Source organism: Rhinolophus sinicus, chromosome 14 (assembly GCF_057876585.1).
Source record: "Rhinolophus sinicus isolate RSI-liver-muscle chromosome 14, RSI-T2T, whole genome shotgun sequence".
Taxonomy (NCBI): domain Eukaryota; kingdom Metazoa; phylum Chordata; class Mammalia; order Chiroptera; family Rhinolophidae; genus Rhinolophus; species Rhinolophus sinicus.
The window spans coordinates 130,227,508-130,248,489 of NC_142514.1; the positions used below are offsets into that span (position 1 = coordinate 130,227,508).

Below are 20,982 nucleotides of genomic sequence, written 5' to 3' on the forward strand. Positions count from 1 at the left end.
TTATCCAGACTTTTGGGTGACTGAAAAAGTCACATGTAAAGATGTGGCAGAGTAGCTTCTTCTCAAAGAATTTTAAGCACAGCCAATGATATGTCAGAAATTTATCCTTAAATAGCCAATCCATTATTCTCCCATAGCTTTCAATTTCACTAGTCTCACTTTCTGAGACTGCTGCTTTTTTCTTCTTCTAACCTGGAATTTTCTTTCTTTGGGCCATTTTAATTTTATTGTATCAATACAATTATTTTTTTAATAATTTCTTTGCCCTAGTTATGTTTGCCTTTTATTAAAGTTAACTTATGATGTCTACTCTGTGAGACGTGTATGTGTAATTATTTTGCCAATTTAAGAGAATAGTAGTAGTTAGAGACTAGCATTTTTTTCTCCCAAGGAAAATGGATCCTCTTCAACTTTACTTGTAAGCCTCTAGGACTTCTCTCTCGCAGTGTGCTCATATACTGGGGTGGAGGAAAGTGTTACCTTTGACCAGATTCTTCAGGAGCATCGTCCTCCAGGACTGTCAGGTCTTCAGACCGTTGCACTCATGAAAACATGTAATTTTAGACATGTTAGGGTGGGGCTCTCATAGGAGACTTGTAATTTTGGATGCTGTCTATAAGCAAGGTTTTTGTTGTTGTTTTTGTTTTAACTTCAAATGAAAGAGAAAATTTGTTCTGAAGAAAAACCTAGTTAATCTTAGACTCTCCAGATTAGTGACAGATAATCACTTTACTCAAAGTCATTCTGCTTCTGAACGGTTATCCATGGTTGGTCTGAAGGGGGAGGAGGAGACGTCTTTCCAATGAAGTTGCACCTTAATCTGTTTCTATGGATGATACTTGAATCTCCAAACCCAGACGTGCTGCCCTGTCCTCCCGTCGGTAGCTGCATGTGTAATTTCATCATCCTTCATATTGTTTTTGAACATTTATTTCTGAGAACAAGGTGTGGAGTAGGTAAATGATTCAACCACTACTATAACTGAAGGTGATTTCTAAGCCTATAAATTGAACTTGATGTCCAGAACAACAAATTGCATATACTGGTGATGTACTGTTTGCTGGAAGTCATTGGCTATTCATTCTCTGTAGTGTTTCAGGTTTTTGGTTTGTTTGTTTTAATAAAAAGGTAGAAAGGAGATCATTTTGGACCAGCAAAGACAGATTTAGGGGCTTGAAATCCTTGATAGGGTTTGAATGTTGAAGTATGAATTGAAACTACTTTTTCATTTAGTCAACTTTGATTTATTGCTCAGTTGAACGCTAATGATGGACATTTCATTGTATGATGGCTCTGTGCTTACATGACTGCAGTCTTGTGCAGCGGGAGAAAAATTAAAAGTTTCTTCCAAACTAAAGTGGCTCATGATTGGTTTAAAATACTGAAGGAGATACCTATATGAAATTGAACATCTTGGTCTTTAGGAACTGTCTTTCTTTGAGGAAACACTAAAGATAGTATTTAACACACAGTTTACTTGCCTTACTATATATTCTAATTAAATGATAGGAGAAAATTCCAGGAATCAAGCATACATGTTCAAGCCAGAAGCAGAATCAAAAATCTGAAGTTTCATTCTCTCTGTTCAGGGCCATCTGTGGGGGTTAGATTAGGTGACCTTAGATGCATACGTATCAGCTCCATGGCTAAACAGGCGGGAGCCACCTCTCTGCGCAGAACTGTGAGCACTGAGGATAGGACTTCCATCTCCTGGGGGAGGGAAGGAAAGAATATTGCAGCTAGAGGTGTTGAGTCTGGACTGAAGTCAGAGTTTGCACAGCTTTTGACAGACAGCCTGGACACAGGAAGGAAGCCATCTTCCCTCAGTTTGTAAAAACAACACAATTATGCACTTCTTCCCCTCTCCCAGTCACACACACAGAATAAAAGTCTTAACCGTGTGGGTCAGCTTATATCGACTTTTTTGGACTTTCAGAAACAAGAATTTGTTTTCTGAAAAACACATGCCATTAGATACCCTTTAGCTTGACATGCAACTGAAATTTTTGTTTTAATAATTTCATTTTCTACAAAGGCTGCCTTTGTATTTATTGAAGATGACAATACAGAAATCACTTCTTCTTTCATTACATTTTCTGCTTTCATGTTCTGTCATTCTGAGCTCTGTTTTTCTTTCCCTCTCTCTGTCTTCTTTTCCCCCAGCTGTCGGCAACTTCCAGCCCCTCCAGTCACAGTCCTCACAGAGCTTCAGGAAAGGACCCTTTTGCAGAGCTCTCTTTGGAGGATTTCTTATAAATCACTTTAGGTATTGCTGCTTGTTGGGGGAGATGGGGACGAAATACTTTAAGGAAAAAAATGATCAAACATTAAGCACCAGTCACTCTTCTCCTTCATTTCTTTAAAGGACACCAAGTCCCCTCTCATCCTCCCCCTCTGTTCTTTGGGTGAAGAGTAAAAACATCACGATAGGATATAAGGACAAACAACTTTTGGAGAATATTTTTAATATAATTAGAAGGTATGAAGTCAAAGGACCATCTCTCATGTCTGCACATAAGCATCCATTGCTCACAGCAGATGGACGAGATCAAATGCCACCCTTAAAAACACCACCCTTAAAAACACCACCCTTAAAAACTGGCTGTTTTAGTCAGTCTGGAAAGAGTCATAGGGAACAACACAATTTTACACATACGCTTAGAGCTTGATTAGGAGCATCTTTAGTTTTAATATAATGGCCAGAAATCGTGTGAAAATTTCATTTTAACAGTTTCTTTAAAGGGTTATTTTTATGCATGCCTTTTCATCTCAAAATAGTAACATTTCCCCCTCTCTCCCAAAGGAAAAAAAAAAACCCAACTTATATTATTTTTTTTTAATTAAGGGCAAGTGAATCCTTGGGCCCTTTTTGATAGAACGATTCTGCATTTGATCCACACTGCCTCTGTTTGCTGGAAAACAGTGTAATTTGTTCTTCTTGGTGTTGTAGCCCCCAGTGTAAATATACCTTCTTTGAGTTTGTACTCTTCTGATTTGACAACAGTTTATTAGCATTTCTACTTCAGTAGTATCTTTGGAAGTTCAATTTAAGGGATGTCATGAAGTATCTGAGCGAATAATGACGTATTGAAAAGTATTCTTTTGTAGATCTTTCAGATTTTTATTTATATTAGTGAAGAAATGATTTAGTAAGCATGATATTACTATTCCCTTAATTATCTCTAATTTTATCATATCATTTGGAAATAATATTTCAAATTTTGCTTTCCAAAATATTTTTACGTGGAATATTTGTTCATGGCGAGATTTTTCTGAACTTGGCATGGAAAAATTGTTCATTTGTCTTCTTTCTTTTCCTACCCATTAGTTTTGGTAATAAGAAAGATATTTGGAAGGCCCTATAATTATGCTTCAAGTATTGAGTTCTGGCACATGATAAAGATAATACTGACTTTGTTTTACAATCAGGGTTTGTGATAAAACATGCTATGAACACTTCTGGGCCAGTTATGGTAAAAGCCATAAAGCATTTTTTTGTGTGTGAGAAGACATCCTACAGTGCAATGAATTAACTTATGCTTTTTTTTTTTTTTTCTCCAGATACAGTTTATGTAATTAGATGGAAGAGAATGGAATTATTCCAAAAAAAATCAAGTGCTCAAGAGCAGATACTTCCAGCAAAATCCAAACTGCTGTCTCTTAAACTCTCTTCTTCCATTAGAATGCTACAGTAACCCCGTGAAGGCCCATGAAGGAAATTGGGACTAGTCTATAGAAGAATGTATCAGTACAGTTTATAAAGCCAAGAATTGCCATGATTTCAGACTAAGATCTGTCTTTTCGGTGACTAACCCTTCAGTTCTTTCAACTCTTATTAATACCCATAATCAGTAACCTACCAAGAAAAGCCCTTATCTGGAAAGTGTGAAATTTGTATTTGAAAAGCTGCCTGGAGAGAAGAGCTGTGTCCTTTACTGTAACACCACAGGACTCTTTGGGGGGGCTGAAAATCATAACTCATAATGTGCAGTATCTTTCTTTTCTCCAGTCCTCCCTCACAGATACGGAAACAGTAACTCAAGTTAACTTTTCTTTTTAAAAAAATATATATTCAGTTTGCAGTAGACATTCCTTAAGTATTTGTATTTATTTATGATTATCAATTTACATAACATTAATATTGTATCAAACCTCCTTATGAAAATGAGTATGGATGTACACAGTATGTTTGATTTTTATCCACAAGAATGAATCTGATTCAGAATGCTTTTCAGCTGACATACAGAGCACTAAATATTTTAAGGCAAGTCCATAGGTCTGAGTTCTGAATCACGTAAGAATTCTCAGTCCCTATGGAATTTAGGGAAGCATTATAAATGCATTAATCCATATAGTGAATTCTGTGCCTAGGATTTTGCAAGGGAACAGTTCACTGACTAGGAAAAGCACTACATTTTAAATTCGGCATTAGTGCATCGGAAGGAACTTTACCGCTTTGTGCTTGGCATGTCATTATTTTCCATTTGATATTAGGGCCTTTCCAAAATGAATGTGAGGAATTGCTTTCACTTCAAGACTTTCCTTCTCAGTAAAACTCTAGGAGGTGTTATGGGGGGAGGGAAGGGGACAAAATCCTTGAACCTTTTATTTGGCTCATGCCATGTTATGATCATGTACCTTTTAAATAAGGGGAAATAATATCTTTAAAGTTAATGTCTAGCCAAGAATTTAGTTAACAAAGAAATAAACTGCACTGTTGATCGGTGCTTTGTGTAAATACATCTTAACATTTGGGTTGAGAGGGGCCTTAAGAAGGACAGTTTGTTGTAGGAAAGCAGTTCTGTACATGAGTTTAAGCCTACTTGTTGCATTGTCTCTGCAGATTCTATTTTTGTTTACAATATGAAAATGTATGTTAGCAAAAATGGGTGGATTTTCAAATAAAACGCAGCTTCCACAAACTTGTTATGTTATTCTGGTGTGAGGTGCATTTTCTTTTTTCCTTTTTCTTTATCATCAGTATCATTATTTTTTTGCTAATGAAAGTAAATGCAGGTAATTATATTTGCTGATTTAATAAAATGTAAAATTAATTTCTGTTTTAACTTAATTTCCAAAAAGATTTATCTTTGTACTTTTGGTTATCTTCTAGTCTCTTATTGATAAACTGAACTACTTATTCAAATTGTTCATTTTTGTCTTTTGATCAGATGCCTTTGGTCAGGTAAGTTTAAGGAGGAAATGCTTTGAGTTTGACATATTGATGCATGTGATTATGTCTGCCAAAGAAACCTCTGACTGTATCATGTTTCATATTGAATAGTAAATAGGATTCAGAGTACATAATAGAGGGAATAAAAGCTTTGTGCATTGATAAATGTTTGCATAATATTTGCCATGGTTGGAAAAAAATAGTCTCTAGCCAATATACTTTGTTAATTTTACCAGTTTTTAAGTTTCACAATTATTAAACCATTTTCTTATAAACTTGGGAAATTGTACTTTTGTAAGTTAACTTCCTTAACATTATCACAGATGTTGATTTGTCTATACTGATGTTTGAGTGGATGTTATATTCAAGGTCTATGGCTTGTTCCTTTTACATTACCTTACTTATTTTATTTATTTTTAGTATGTTTCATTTTGTGAAGATGCTGCATAAACATTTCCATCTATTGTTCAAACAACTTTTGGGCTTGTTGGATAGGTACTATTCAGATTTTACTCATTTTGCAGATTAAAATCAGGAACTAGAAAAGGAACTTACTCAAATTGATAAGCTAGCAGGCAGAGGAGCCACATCTTTGGTTTCATGGTTCATTGTTCTCTCTCTGACCTGCTGTAGTTAATTCGAATGTGTAAACTGAAAAGGGAATTTTTTTCCCTCTGTGGTCTAGACGGATGACCATTCTTTATTCTCAGATGGTCTTCTATGGTTCACATTTCCCGCCTCCTTTTTTGATGCCCAGACATCATGGAACAAGGAAAAACACAATGTATGATCATATTAACTTTAATCAACATACAGCAAATAAGGTAAATCCGCTGTTGAATGCGTAATTACATCAGGTTATAAACCTGTACATGCCCAGACCACCTTATTATCCAACCAGCAGAGTTGGTAGAGGTTACAGAGAGAGAGATTATTTTTAGCAGAGAGCAACTGTATCCATCACAGATCATTTTCAAAATTATTTTGCTTTTGATTTAACATCTTATTCTTACTCAAGTTTATGAGATCCTTTCCGTAACCAGCAGCTATGAGAGTCCATAGTTAAGAAGAGCACTTATTAGACCAGGAATCTTTTACTTCTCTATAAGCCAACAAAATTTGACCCTGGAATGGGATAGATAAGTTTCTCCTTGAACTAAAGTCATTTCAAGGCCCTTCTCTTGTTCATCACCATCAACAAACGTGTTCCACATTCTGAGAATTCCGAGTACTGGTGCAAATGCTCGTTCTTCAACACTACATGCAGAAAAACAAATGTATTCCTTCAGAATGAGTGTGCCTGCGTCCCAGAGCACGTGGAGGCCACAGCACTTTGCCAAATGAAGTTACTCTTAGCTGCCAAAAAGGTGGCGCCATAGCCTCCATCCGTGGCCTCTGCAGCTAGTTTAGATCTTTGTTCAGCCACACTTGCTACCATTCCATGGGTCTGACTAGCCCTTGTGGAATTCTCTCTGAATAGGCTCTGAATGGGAAGGCTGCAGTGTCATCTTCCATGCAGTCCCAGAAAACCTCACGCTGATTTCTTGCCATTATTGGTGTGTCAACAATCAGAAATGTTTCTGTCACTAGCTAGTATTTCCAGTCTAAGTTTGGTAAAAGCACTTAGTAAATACCCCATTTGTTACTGATGTAGCATGCAGGTATTGTGCTGTGTGAAACTACCCACGTTGTCAGCAGTTGTGTAGTTCTTCCCTGTGGTATTTATTTGGGGGCAGATGTGATTATCTTGAAAGCAGGGTAGGTTAAATTGATTGTAGGCTGACAGCCAAAAGGAGAGAAAAGCAGAAAGTTTTATGGAAACTTTGTTCCTAATAAGTTCTCACTCAAATTGCTTTTTCTTTATCAGTTACAAAAGCTGATTTCAAAGGGGGTTTTGAAATGAAAATGATGTGAGAATCACCTGGGGAGCTACCCTTCACCCTGTCTGACTGCAGTCGGACATCTGCCTCTTTTGAGCCTGGGCAGTTGGCCGCGGTCCTATCCTATTGGTAAACAAGCGTTGCGTTATGTTGCCCTTGCCTAGGATTGTACGAAGGAAATACCAAGAGAAGCGAGCAACCCCCAATCCCCTTCGTGCACCTGGACTCCAGGCTGCCTGCACTAATGTGCAGAACTTACAATTGATTTCCTTAGCCTTTCAACAACACTTTACATGGAAGCATGAAGTACACTACACTGGCTCTGCCAGCTAGCTTGGTGGCCATCTTCAAAAGCACAAAACGAAATTGGCTTTTCTCTGATCGTTTTTGTCCTGAAGTAGAGTAGGGACTGAAAAGCTCTACTTTCACATAATTATTGGGAGGCATCACGGGCCTGGTGGAGGCAGAGGCACTACAGTAGGCGGGGAAAGACTCGCTTGCGATACCCCACAAAGGCTTAGCAGAAAGATCTTAAGGCAGGTGCAAGGAAGGCTACACCCATTATGTGGTAATAAGTGCGATTGCTAGGGACTAATCTTTTACAACTGTACTGATACGCAGCACTTAAAATTCGTGATGGACAATTTACATCACATATTTCCAAAGTAGAAATGAAGCAATGATGGTTCATTTTGTCTTATAAAGCTACAGTAAATTAAACTGGTGTCATACTGGCCTAAAAGAAACGGACAGAATGGGTGTTGTGCGGGGTGGCCTGCGGGGTCTCAGCTCCCGCTCCCCACATAAGAACGCAGGATATGGTGAGACCAAAAAGGAACACCCACGGAGCCATCGATAGGGGTCATACCACTATAGTCTCGCTGGCGGCTGGGCTGGCGACACAGAAAGCAGGAGCCACACCATCTGCAACCTGCTATCCGCTTTTCTGCCAACCAACCAACCCCACTTGCTAGCTCAGCCACCATCTTGCTAGCCCCCATTTTGCTGCTAGCATAGCCACAGCAGTTATATTAGTGGCCAATGGCTCACTGGTTATAGCTGACGGCCAACTAGCCACAGCTGATGGCCATTTACTACCTGAGCCAGCACCTTTCCACATGAGGCTGAGAGCCTGGAAACTGCACTCCTGGCTCTGTCCCCACAACGGGATAATGTAAGATGATGAGAAAATATAATCCCTGTCCCCAGTTCCTGGCACAGAGCTCCCAGAATTTTTATAATTTCCTAAGTGATAAGCCCACTAGGAGCATCTTTTGTTGTAATATTTGGTCTTTGACCCCAGTTCCTGACACAAATCCCTTGGAATTTCCTGGTAATTATAGGTATGTGTTTTGTTCTAACAATGTGACTTGATGGTCTCTGAAGACCCTCAGGGTGGGGCTGGTCACCAAAAAGACGTGGTCATGATTAGTGTTTGGAACTTTCAGTCCCAACCCCATCCTCCAGGAAGGGGAGAGGGACTGGATACTGAGTTAGTGACTGATCATGCCAATGGGATCAAGCTGCCATAAAACCCCCAATATTAAGGGTTTTGGAGAGCTTCCAGGTTGCTGAAATACCCACATGCCAAGAGGGTGGTTCGCCCCAACTCATGAGGACAAGCTCCTGCACTTGGGACTCTTCCAGACTTTTCCCTATATGTCCCCACCTGGCTTTTCATCTGTATCCTTGATCATATCCTTTATTACCGTGTTTCCCCAAAAATAAGACCTAGCCAGACCATCAGCTCTAATGCGTCTTTTGGGGCAAAATTAATATAAGACCCGGTCTTATATAAGACCGGGTCTTAAAGTAAGACTGGGTCATAACGTTAATTTTTGCTCCAAAAGACGCATTAGAGCTGATGGTCCGGCTAGGTCTTTTTTTCGGAGGAACACAGTATATAATAAATGTTAAGTGTTTCCCTGAATTCTGTGAGCCATTCCAGCAAATTACTGAACCTGAGGAGGGAAGGGTCACAGGAACCCTGATTTATAGCTGGTCGGTCTTAAGTACATGTGACAACCTGGACTTGGAATTGGCATCTGAAGTGGGTGTAGGGAGCAATCTGTGGGACTGAGCCCTTAATCTATTAGGTCTGTGCTAACTCATTAGTGTGAGAATTATAGGACACCCACCTGGTGTTCTGTAATTGATGTGGGAAACACATACATCTGGTGTCAGAGGTATTAAAGAAGATGGGCTATTTAATAAACCAGTTTTACTAACACCATAGTAAAAGGGGGGGCAGATTTTAGCTAGGGTATGTGCCTTGAATAGCTGCATAGTGCATAAGTTTCAAAACAGGAATTGTCTATGTCAAAGAACAGGAGGTCAGATTAATGGATTGCATCGCTCCCCGAAGCCACCCCTTAAGACCATGCCTGCAACACAAAACATCCTGTCACGGGGCCGTTTACAGCTGCAGGTAGTACACTATTAGAGACTCAGTGCAGAGTTTTACTATCATCCCATGTTAGGGGCCAGTGTGCTCTACCAGGCTCTGACAATTCCCAGGCCGACCAAAGGTAAGAAGAGATATTTTGTTACCGACCTTTCTGCGTCAGGGACCCAAATCAAGGCGCTTCTGCCCAGTGCCGTTTGTGCCAGAACTGAGACTGAGTTTGGTAAAGCAGAGCAGAAACTTTATTTTTTGATCAAAGAATGGAGAAGGGTTAGGTTATGTTCTAACGGCACCTTCTCCCCTACTGGGAAGGAGCCTTATGTATTTATAGTCTGTGACCTTGAGTGATTTAATTCTTTTAGGCATGCGTAGTTATTCTCTTGCCCTTGGCCCTTTTTGCACACGACGTCCCATCACCGTCTTGATTTTTGCACTTGGCACGTTGGTCTTTGCTGTTGGGAATCCTTTTCAGTTCCTGTAAACAAGCATAGCTCGAAACATACTTTAGGAAATGAGAAACGTTAGGGTTTTTTGGATGATAGCCCAGCGACATTTCCTCCTTTGGGGGAGGGTTGGTCTGCTGGAGATGAGGTGGAAAGAGGGAGTCTTCACTGAAGATTGAAGGAATACTGGTCCCAGGTGCTTAGGAGACAAGATTCTTTACCAGTCACTCAATAGAGACGAGTGCCTTCCTTTCATCAACGTGAGCTTTATTGTCCTGAGATTTAGGAGGTAAGTGAAACTCCCCAGATGCCTTGTCCTGTGTTACGGGAAGCCAGAGGACCCACAAGGCATTTTTAGTTTCACATTATTCTGCAGCTTCTCAGGCATGTTTTCTTGATTCCAAGTCTTAGCATACATGTTTTACAGTTTCCACACTTGGTAATCCCTCCTCCCCTTCCCGCAAATGTAGCGTCCTGAGAAGTGTGAGTGTGACCCATCACATGGGGGATTCCTATGCCTGGCTGACTCTGGGATTCCTGTGTCTGGCTGACTGTGGGACTCCTGTGTCTGGCTGACTCTGGGATTCCTGTGTCTGGCTGACTGTGGGACTCCTGTGTCTGGCTGACTGTGGGACGCCTGTGTCTGGCTGACTCTAGCTCCTGCCCTTCAGTCCTGCACTCTAACCACTGGGATCCCGCTCAAGTATTCAAGGCCTACAACAATTCCAACCTATCTCTTACCTCTGTTCCTGAAACTAATGTTCTAGCTAACTTTTTTTCTTCACTGCCTCTTAATAGAACTCCAGAGTTCTCTGCCCCGTTACCTATTTTACCTGTTCGATTCCTATCACCCCTGGGAGGGAACGTTAGTAACTCCGATTGTGAGTTGGGCAGCCGTTTCAGAAAGTCATAGAAATGTTTTTATTCTTTGCCATGTAATTCCACTTCTGGAAATCTAAAGAACTTAATTCAAACTGTAGAAAGTACTTCATGTAGAAGACTCTGACACAGTGAATGAGATTACCAAAGGAACATTTGTGTAGAGTAAGAAAAAGGTCCATGTTGAATCTTGGAGAATATCTTCATTATTAAAGTGTAGTCAAGGATTAATGGAGACCAGGAAAACACAGTCAGAGCTGGAGAATAATCTGGAAAGAGACGTCAAGGACACAGTTGAAGTAGGGAATGGTCAACACAAATGAAATAAAGACTCAAACCTGGCCGTTGGCTCCAGCAGTTAGGAGCTTAAACCTTAGCCCTCGCTATACCCAGGCAGTGATTGGCAGGGGCAGAAGCCAGATGGAATTAAGGAATGTGGGAAGAGTGTAGTGGTATTAAGAAGGTTGGCTGTGAACTAAAAGAGGTGAAGGACAATAAGCCAGGGGCATATAGGCCACGGAAGAGTTTTCTATAAGAGGAAAGTAAAGTCACTTCTTTGTTCATCCCCTCAACATATCACGTGCCTTCTATGAGCCAGGAGTTTTAGGTGCAAGAATCAATAAACAAAACATAAGGTTTTGCTTTCATGGAGCTTATTTTCTTGTAAGGATAGGAAATGAGCAGGTATTTTATGACGAGTGATGAGTGCTCTGAGAAAAAGAGTGGCGGGATAGAGGGACGTGATCAGAATCTGCTGCTATTTTGTAGAGGGCCTCAAGGAAGACCTCTGATGAGGTGACTTTTGAACAGAGTCTTGAATGAAGTGAGAAAGCAAGAAGGTAAGATGTGGAGACTGGCTCCCTTTACCACATGCACTGGCAGAGGAAAGACCACAGAGCCTAATGGGATTGTGCTTAGCATCTCTGAGAAGCAACAACAGTATCAGGGAGGCTTGCTGGTAGCTGAGGTCAGAGAGGTGGCAATGGGCCAAGGCTTTTCAGGTCATGTGGAGGTTTGGATTTCTTTCTGAGCTGGGCCACCACTGTTAAGCAGAGGATTCTTTAAAAACGTTTGTTGGTAAAAGGATCATTGTGGCTGCTATGTTGCGAATGGACTATAAAGAGACAAAAGAAGAAACAGGCACACCCGTCCGGAGACTATTGTACCAGCCCTCCAGCATGAGGAAAACAGGTCCTGGGAGGTTTAGCTGGAGGGGCTGCCAATGAGAGAGACAATCAGTAGAAAGAGAATGTCCTGGAGGTTGACTAAGATGGTGACGCAGAAGGCCCTGAACTCCCCTCCTCACACAGACGCATTGAATATACAGCTACACACAGAGCAACTACCTTTGAAAGAAATCCAGAAACAAACTGACTCCTACGTATTGGGTGAGAAAATACCCACATTGGAAACAGGTAGGAAAGGCTGAGACACACTCTCACCAGAACCCCGCCCCAAGCACAACACCATACAATCAGGAAGGAACTCCTAATTCCAGCTCTTCCCTGAGCAGTGAAGGATTTGGACCCCACATTTATCAACACAATGTTTAAGAGTCCCATCCTAGGGATGGGCCTCCCAAACTCATAGCTGTGAAAGCCAAGGAGGCTTCCGTTCACGAGACCCACAGGCTGTAGCACAAAAAGGAGCAGCGGTTAAGGCTCTAGTGTAAAGCATGGTAACTACAGTTGATAACACTGTCCTGTATTTTTGATCTGTGGTTGGGAAACTGCATATGCGAAGGGCCGACGTAAGTTACATGTGGATTTTTGACGGTGTGGGGGTTGATACCCTAATCTTGGATATGATCAAGAGTCAACTGTATTGTAGAATTGAAATTTGCAGAGAGTAGAACTTAAATGTTCTCCCCCACCACCACCCCCCCCCCCGGCAAAATTAGGTAAACATGTGATGTGATGGATGTGCTAATTAACTCGAGCGTAACCCTTTCACAATGTATACTATAGCATCCCATTGCACACTTTAAATGTCTTTAAATTTTATTTGTCAATTATATCTCAATAAAGTCAAGAAGAGGAAAGAATGTGCTAATGGCATTAATTAGAGTAGAAGGAGTTAAAGAAGCTTGAAAAAAGATGCAGTGATATAGACTGCAAAATCAGTGGGAGGAAGGAAAATGCTGAGCGGTTAGGACTGGAGATGAGATGGGGTAGTAAATGGAAGAAAGGCAAAGGGCAGCCTGGAATCCGGGCATCTACAGAGGACAATTTGCAGAAAATTCTGTCTTCTGAAGAGCATTCACTTTCCTTTCTGAAAGCATCTGCATCATTGACAGAGCACCTGCTGCTTGAAGAGACGGTGCAGCATAGCGGTAATAGTGGGGACTCTGCAGAGATGCTGTTGGTTTAAACACTTAATTTGGGAAAGTTACTCTCCCAGTGCCTCAGTTTCTTCATCTATAAAATGGGATAATAGTGCTTACCTCATGGGGCTGTTGTATTTAATGAATTAATAAATGGAGGCATTTAGAACAGCCTAGCTCATAATAAAGGTTCAGTATATAATTACTATTATTTTTAATGGGATGCAGAATAGCTTGTGGTGCAGAGCCTGGATTCTGGAGGCAAAACACCTGTGTTCAAATCCTGCCACTGCCCCTTCACTAGCTGGGAACTTTTGGAAAATTACTAAATTTCCCTCTGCCTGTTTCTTTGTCTGTAAAATGTGGAGAAGTATAGACCCCACCTCATAGGAGTATAAGAAGGATCAACTAAGTTAATATATGTCAAGTACATATAATAAGAACATTTAGGCGTATGCTGCTGTTAGTATTACTTAAGAGCCTTTTGAAGTATCAGTCTGGGGAATTGTCCAGTCTGCTGTTTGCATAGTGACGTCAGCCCCGTGCTGGTGGACGTCCCATGAGCTGTTTCCAAAGTCAAGAACCCCTGACTCCACAATCTTTGTACGAGCAGGAGTCCTTGGTCCTGAGGCAGCTTCAGTCATACTATACTTTGATGTGACAGAACACTTTTTTAAAGACAGCCAACCCCACACATCTAAGGACAGAGGTTTTCGATGTCCCCAAATAAAGCAGAAATTTTCTGAAGTAGTTTGAGCCCTTCCTCCCCCCCTTTTTTTTTCTTTTTAATCGAGAATCAATCCTTACCAGGCGTTATGTAGGGTCTTAGAGACTACATTTTACTATTGAAAACATTGACTTCTCGTGACGTAATCATTCATGTTAGTCTATTAGGATTAGCTTTATTAGCTGTGTATCACAGAAAAGTCACACTAGAAACGGTGCAAACCAGACAGAACTTGATTTTCTCTCACATCACAGTCTGAGCTGGCATAGTGGCTTTGCCCACAAGGTTGCTATGTGTCCACTTTTAGGGGTTTGGTGTCTTGCTGTTCCACGTCCCTCCAGCGGTTCCCCTGATCTCACTGCATTGTGGCTGAGCAGCAGAACCACATACCAGGCAGCAGGATGGGGAAGGGAAAGAGAAGGAGAGAAGGTGAGAGAAGACGCAGGTGTTGTACACAGCTTCTGCTTACAACCCACTGGCCAGGACTTTGTCACGTGGTTGCAAGGGAAGCCAGGAAATAGTCTTTAGTTTGAGTGACCATGTACTCAGCTAAATGAACGCATTATTACAGAAGAAGGGGGAGAAGAGATTTGAAGGAAAACTAGCAGCCGTTCTCATACTTGTACCATTTTTATTAAAAGAATCGCTAATTTCTTGACACCTTTTCTGATCAATGACTTCAAAAACTTACCATGTCACACATGGTAAGTTGAGGTCTGACATAGCCTAAAAAAGAATGATCATTTATAGTTTTAGAATTATAATGTTTCAAAGAAATGAAATACAAAAAAAGAAAAATACCAAAAGCTTAAAAAATGAACAAAAGGCAAGTCCAAACTGTTAGTGCTCAGTAAATGTTACAAGACATGTTGAAAATGTCTACCTTCTCACCAGATTTTAGGCCCAGCTGTATCCCACATTGACATTTTTACACAAATAGCACAAAAGTCACAAAAGACACTTTTTAAGTGGCTAGGAGAAAATGAAATTTAACAAAGAACCTCAAAGATCTGAAGTTAATTGCACACTTGCACCAGAACCTCCAGTGAGGCGGGAGCCCATCATCCCTCTGACTTGTATCTGAGAGCTTTAAGGTAAAAATGCCTTGCTGGCCTCAGTTAGTCAGAGAGAGGGAAATCCAGCACAGTTCATTTTCATTCCTCTTAGGAGGAAAATGTTGCAAGGCCTAGCATATTTTTATAGCTGAGACTGTACAAAAAGATGGCCCTAACCCAAGAAGGCAAGAGGTCAGTGAGTTGAGCACAGGACTTGAAGGAAGTGCTGACAAAACCTTTAACTGAGAATCTGAGTCTATCGGACTCCGCAGTCCCATTCAAACTCATTCGCTCCGCTGGAAATCTGAAAACATTCTGTGTGAAGAATCTTTTAAAAGTACCTCGAAGTTTTTTAGCATTTACTCAGATCATAAGAACAGAATGACCTAAAACATAACCAACCTAAAGAGTCATGGTCAAAAAAAAAAACACGCACACAAAAAAACAGCCTTTCTGGGAACTTGATCCTCACCAAGTCACAGGAATGGGAAATGGAAATTCTTAATCAGGTTAAAGTCACTAATATTTAGAAAGCCTCCACGGCTGGAGGGCACATTTCCTTGAGTCTAGGGCAAAAGCCAGTTTTATTCCAAGAAAAATACAGAGAACTGTTGTGTTGAGATCTAGTAAAACAAGTGAGGATAAAGCAGGCCTTTAACAAACAGTTCTTTATTGCCACAAAAATCCCCAGGGCCTCTCTGTTCCCTGAATCGCTCTAGTGTCTGACTGTAGGACTCAAAAAGAAACAAAAATGTTACCACTGACCCACAGAGCTGCGGGCCCTCCCTCCCCCAACACTTACAAGAATTTTGGAACTGGGTTTTCACTCGTCCTTACAGTCGGAGTAGATCAGCAGGTCCAGGGTATGACCTCTTGGAGCCCTCACACAAGGTGGTGGCTGAGTCCCTCTCCCCAGCCACCCCAGGATGGAGCCAGCTCCTTGACACAAGCGTGCAGGGTCCAGCTGTCACCAGAGACCAGTTGACGCCTCACAGCATATGCTAGTTAGGACACAGGCACCCTCTATGAACCTTCACATGACGTACCGCAAAGACAACCACACATCTTGGGCCTGACTTCCTGGGATTACTGTTAAATGTCAGGCATCATTTCAACTGCCCCATATTACACGTCTACTATATGCAGGTGATATGCACTCTCTAATCCTTAAAATAATCCTGCAATATGGGAATTAGGTCCATGTAATATAGATAAGGAAACCAGGCTTGAAAGAGGTTAAGTGACTGCAAGACTCGAGGCAGCCAGCCCGATTCCACAGAAGGTGTTTTCCTATACTCTATATCCTGTCTCCACACCTCGTGAATTTCTTCAACCCTGTCTAATTCCAGGGCAAAAATAAGCAATTTCCCAGCCTGAGGATAAAACTGCTGACACCCAGTCTCTACCCTCCAAAATCTTGAATAACAACATATAAAACTCATGTGCTTGGTTACTCTGAGAACTGAAACCTACATAAAATCCCCCTAAACTCATCATATCATAAATTTGTTTTCCAAACCAATTATTAAAGGCACTAAAAACAGGACATTGCAAGTGAGACACAACCGCCCACCTCACCTAGAATATCTTGTCCTGTCTTCTCCTGATTTCCTTGCTTCCTTCTCTGCAGTTTGTGTGGAAGAGGGACAGCAGGTTGCACCAGCTCGGAGAGGCCTTCCTGAGCCATCAGGCTCTTACTGGGCCCTGAGCATCTTGAGGAAAGCGACAATTTTATTTTGCCTTCCTAATGCCTTACACATAGTGCCTGGTGGAAGGACTGGTTTGATAAATGCTCCATTGAATCAGTGACACTGGTAGGAAGTCCACAGTGGTACAACACTTTATTGAGACTTGCTTTGTAATTTAGCTCACAAAGCTACCACTCTAAGCTGTTTAGAATTGGGGTTAAGAAAACCCTGCATATTTGTTTTAGAGATACTGCTATTCAGCAAATTCTAAACACAAGAAATGATATTAGCAGAAGGAAAGAACATTCTTCCCCTTCCTTTTCCAAAGGATGCCTTTTCAGCTCTGACATCTTCTTGGCAGCTAACAAGACTTTTAGTCATTTGATATTTTCTTCTGATTCAAATTCACATTGTGACGGAAAAACTGCCACGACTAACAAATTAATGCTGGAATCTTACCATGTTATGCCTGGCTTGTTTTAACAATCTCATGGTCTGAACTTTCCAAGTATGAGAGAAAAACAATGTCAATTTTTGCTGACCTACTGAAACCAGTGGGCTGTCACATAGCCTTTATTTGTTTGTTACTGGAAGCTCTATGACTTGTCCCAGTGGAAAGTCAGTAAGTTTTTTTTCCCTATCTGTGAAAAGTAAAGATAAATCTACGTATAAAAAGCTTATCTTTCTTAAAAAGAAAGTTGGCAAATTCATTCATATTGTTATTAACTTTTCCAAGAACATTAATATTTCTGTTGACCTCCCTGTCAGGAAACACTCTTGCTGCTGTTCGCACTGTAAGACATAAGCATGGAATTTCCACTCCATCACTTTGTGGAATGGATTGGGATATTGGTATTTGGGGGACAATTTTTTGGGAAACTTTCAAAGTGTAAACTATATCAGTCAAGTACACAAATCTGAAGTGTCTTGCTTGATGAATGTTTACAAAGTGAACTCATCCAAGTTAACTGCCACTCAGATCAAGATGTCGACCTTGAAAAGGAACATATCTTCCAAGAAGGACTCCTTGGGGTTAACTGGGAACAAATTTGTAATTCGAGTCTAGCAGCTGTTGCTGACAGAGGCCTCTCACACATGCTGCTTTTCAGGGAAAAACTACAGGCTGAGCTGTCAGCCTTTTGCACTGTGTTCCTACTGTGTGACTCCTGGCATCTCTTTTGACAAATAGGACTGAGACCCATCTTGTCCAATTGGAACTGCACATCTCTACTGACCAGTCAGAGAGGCTCCATAACAACCAATCAGAATTTGAGAAACAGACCAATCAGGACAGTGGTATTGGGACCAATCAGACTGTGCAGATTTGGATTCGTCATTTGCATAAAGATGGACTAATTAGGAACCAGGGAACTTTTTGTGTGAAATCCTGCCACCTTTTGTCTCCTTAGAGCTCACTTTTTGTTTTTCACTGGAGGTGGTTTGCAAACTATTTACCTGAATAAATTTTCTCCCTTTATAGCACCCTGGATTGGGGATTTCTACTGGCATGAGAGTGGTGGTGGTTACCTTTTGTTGACAAAGATTACAAGAAAATTCCTTTATGTACCATGTTAGTCATTCTTCACCACAGAGGTAACCACAGTTCTGACTTCTATCATCAAGATTAGTATGCTTGTCCTGTTTTTGAATGTTGTATAAATGGAATCATACTATATAAGTTCTTTCGTATTTGCCTTTTTTCGCTCAATATTATAAGATCTATATAGCTACATGTGGCAGTACTTTATTCTTTTCTATTGCTGTATAGTATTCCATTGTGTGAATATGGCACAATTTATTTACATATTCTATTGATAGTCATTTGGGTTGTTTCAAGTTTTTGGCTATTATTAGTAAAGCTGCTAGGAAATTCTTACCCATGTCACTTGGTAAACATAAACACTCATTTCTGTTCCATATAGAGTCAGGAGTGGAATTGCTGATTCTCTCTCTCTGTCTCTCTCTCTCTCTCTCTCTCTCTCTCTCTCTCTCTCTCTCACTCACACACACACACACACATTCATCTTTAATAAATACTGCCAAACACATTCCAAAGTGTTTGTGCCAATTTATACTCCCACCAGCAATTATATGAGAGTTCAGGTAGCTCTGTATCCTTGTCAATATTTACTATTTTCAACTTTTTAATTTTAGCCATTCTATTGGGTGTATACTGATATCTAGTAGTTGTAATTTGCTTTCCCCTGATGAGTAATAATGTTGATCTCCTTTTTGTACTTACTAGTCATTTAGATATAATCCTTTGTGAAGTGCCTATTCAAGCCTTTTGCCCATTTTCCCCCCAAATACATTGTCTTTTTTCCTACTGATTTGTAAAAGTTCTTTATGTATTTTGAGTATGTTATTTTGTTTGTTAAATACATATATAGGAAATCTAGTCTTCCAATATACCGCTTGCCTTTTAACTCTCTTAATGGTGTAGTTCAATGAAAAGAGATCTTAATTTTAATAAAATCCAGTTTATCAATCTTTTTATGGTTAGTGGTTTTTATGTCTTTTTTTTTTCTTTTTCTGGGAGGTGGCTGACATAGGGAGTGACAGGCCCAAGGGGCTGTGTGGAATACTGTCAAATCCACATTACTCATGTACCAAATGTAATTTTTAATTTCAAGCATAGACTTTGAGGATCTATTGGGTGTGCAAAGGGCGACATAAACATATTCTTATATTTCCTACTATAAGCCTTATCATTTTACCTTCCATATTTAGGTCTCTGACCCACTCTGAATTGATTTTTATATGAGATATGATATAGGTGTCAAGGTTCATTTTTCTCTCGTGCAGGTATATTGTTGCCTCAGCATCATTTTTTATTAAAAAGACCATTTTCCCTTCCCCCCTCCTGAATTATAGTGCATCTTTTTCAGAAATCAAGTGACCGAATTTGTGTGGATTTGTTTCTGGACTCTATTCTGTTGAACTGGACATTTTCTTTATCCTTGGACCAATACAGCACCATCTTTTTTTTTTTTTTTTTTTTAATTTTATTGGGGAATATTGGGGAACAGTGTGTTTCTCCAGGGCCCATCAGCTCCAAGTTGTTGTCCTTCAATCTAGTTGTAGAGGACGCAGCTCAGCTCCAAGTCCAGTCGCCGTTTTCAATCTTTAGTTGCAGGGGGCGCAGCCCACCATCCCATGCGGGAATTGAACCGGCAACCTTGTTGTTGAGAGTACATCACCATCTTAATAATTGAAATGTTGCTTTAAATCCTGCAATTTGGTAGTGTGAAGTCCTCCAATTTTGCTGTTTTTCTTCACGATTTTCTCGGCTATCATAAGTCTTTTGCCTAGGTTATAAATTTCCATAATAATGTTAGCAATAACATTAATTTCTATGAAAACAACACTGCTGGAAATTTGTTTAGAATTGCACTGTGTCTATAGATCAATTTGGAAAGGACTGATATCTTAATTATTTTGAATCTTCCAATGCATGATGATGATGTATCTGTTTATTCTATTTATTTAAGTCTTCATTAATTTCTTAAATAATGTTTTGAAGTCTTCAGCATATATGTCTTGCTCATATTCATTTGATGCATTCTTTGATTTTGATGTTTTTGATGCTATTATAAATTTTTTAAAAATTGTTTTATTGGGGAAATTGGGGAACAGTGTGTTTTTCCAAGACCATCAGCCCCATGTCAAGTCATTGTTTTCAATGTAGTTGTGGGGGGCACAGCTCACTGGTCCAGGTGGGAATTGAACCGCTGACCTTGGTGCCATAAGCACTGTACTTTAACCACTGAGCCAACCGGCTGCCCACCAGCAGCTCAGCTCCAAGCTGAAGCCGCCACCCCCTCACTGGCCCACATGGGTATCGAACCGGCAACCCCAGTGCCATGAGCACTGTGCTCTAACCACTGAGTCAACTGGCCACCCCTATAAATATTATTTTAATTTCCCCCAATTGTTTGTTGCTAGCGTAAAGAAATACAAAAGATATTTACTGACCTTATACCCTTTGACTTTGCTAAATTTACTTACAAATTTTAGTTGTTTGTAGATTACTTTGGATTATCTATATATAGAACCTTGGCATTTATAAGTGAGACAGTTTACTTTGTCATTTCTAATCTCTATTCTTTTCTTTTTCTTGCCTTTATTGAACTGGCTAGAACTTCTAGTCCTGTGCAGTGCTGTTGAATAGAAGTGTGATAGTGAATATACGTGTCTTGCTCCTGACCTCAATGGAAAAATGTTTAATATTTCACTAGTAAGTGCAATGTTAGCTATAGGGTTTTAAAGGTATTCCTTATTTGCTAGGAGCTTTATCATAAATAATATTAAGAATTTTTATAACACTACTGAATTTTATCAAATGCTGCATCTACTGACATGATGATATGAGTTACCTCCTATGTTGTGTTCATTATACCCTTGATTTTT

At 40.2% G+C, this 20,982-nt stretch overlaps 1 protein-coding gene and 1 long non-coding RNA gene across 27 annotated transcripts in view; both read left to right on the forward strand.

Annotated features, from left to right (window-relative positions):
- The window catches only part of PICALM (phosphatidylinositol binding clathrin assembly protein), a 90,764-nt gene extending 85,830 nt beyond the window's left edge, over window positions 1-4,934 (forward strand). For 16 of the 26 annotated variants that reach the window (XM_019739589.3, XM_019739572.3, XM_019739570.3 and 13 more), the window contains 2 exons: window positions 2,164-2,266; window positions 3,562-4,934. In XM_019739589.3, the coding sequence (XP_019595148.2) occupies window positions 2,164-2,256 (93 nt within the window). In that variant the 3' untranslated portion in view covers window positions 2,257-2,266; window positions 3,562-4,934. The remainder of the gene's footprint in view (window positions 1-2,163; window positions 2,267-3,561) is intronic. The other 10 variants (XM_019739574.3, XM_074335636.2, XM_019739580.3 and 7 more) reach the window with 1 other exon arrangement.
- Window positions 4,935-9,764: 4,830 nt separating this feature from the next.
- LOC141572209 (uncharacterized) overlaps window positions 9,765-20,982 on the forward strand; it is a 58,875-nt gene continuing 47,657 nt past the window's right edge. The window contains exon 1 of the long non-coding RNA XR_016018730.1: window positions 9,765-10,189. This is a non-coding gene — a long non-coding RNA (uncharacterized LOC141572209). The remainder of the gene's footprint in view (window positions 10,190-20,982) is intronic.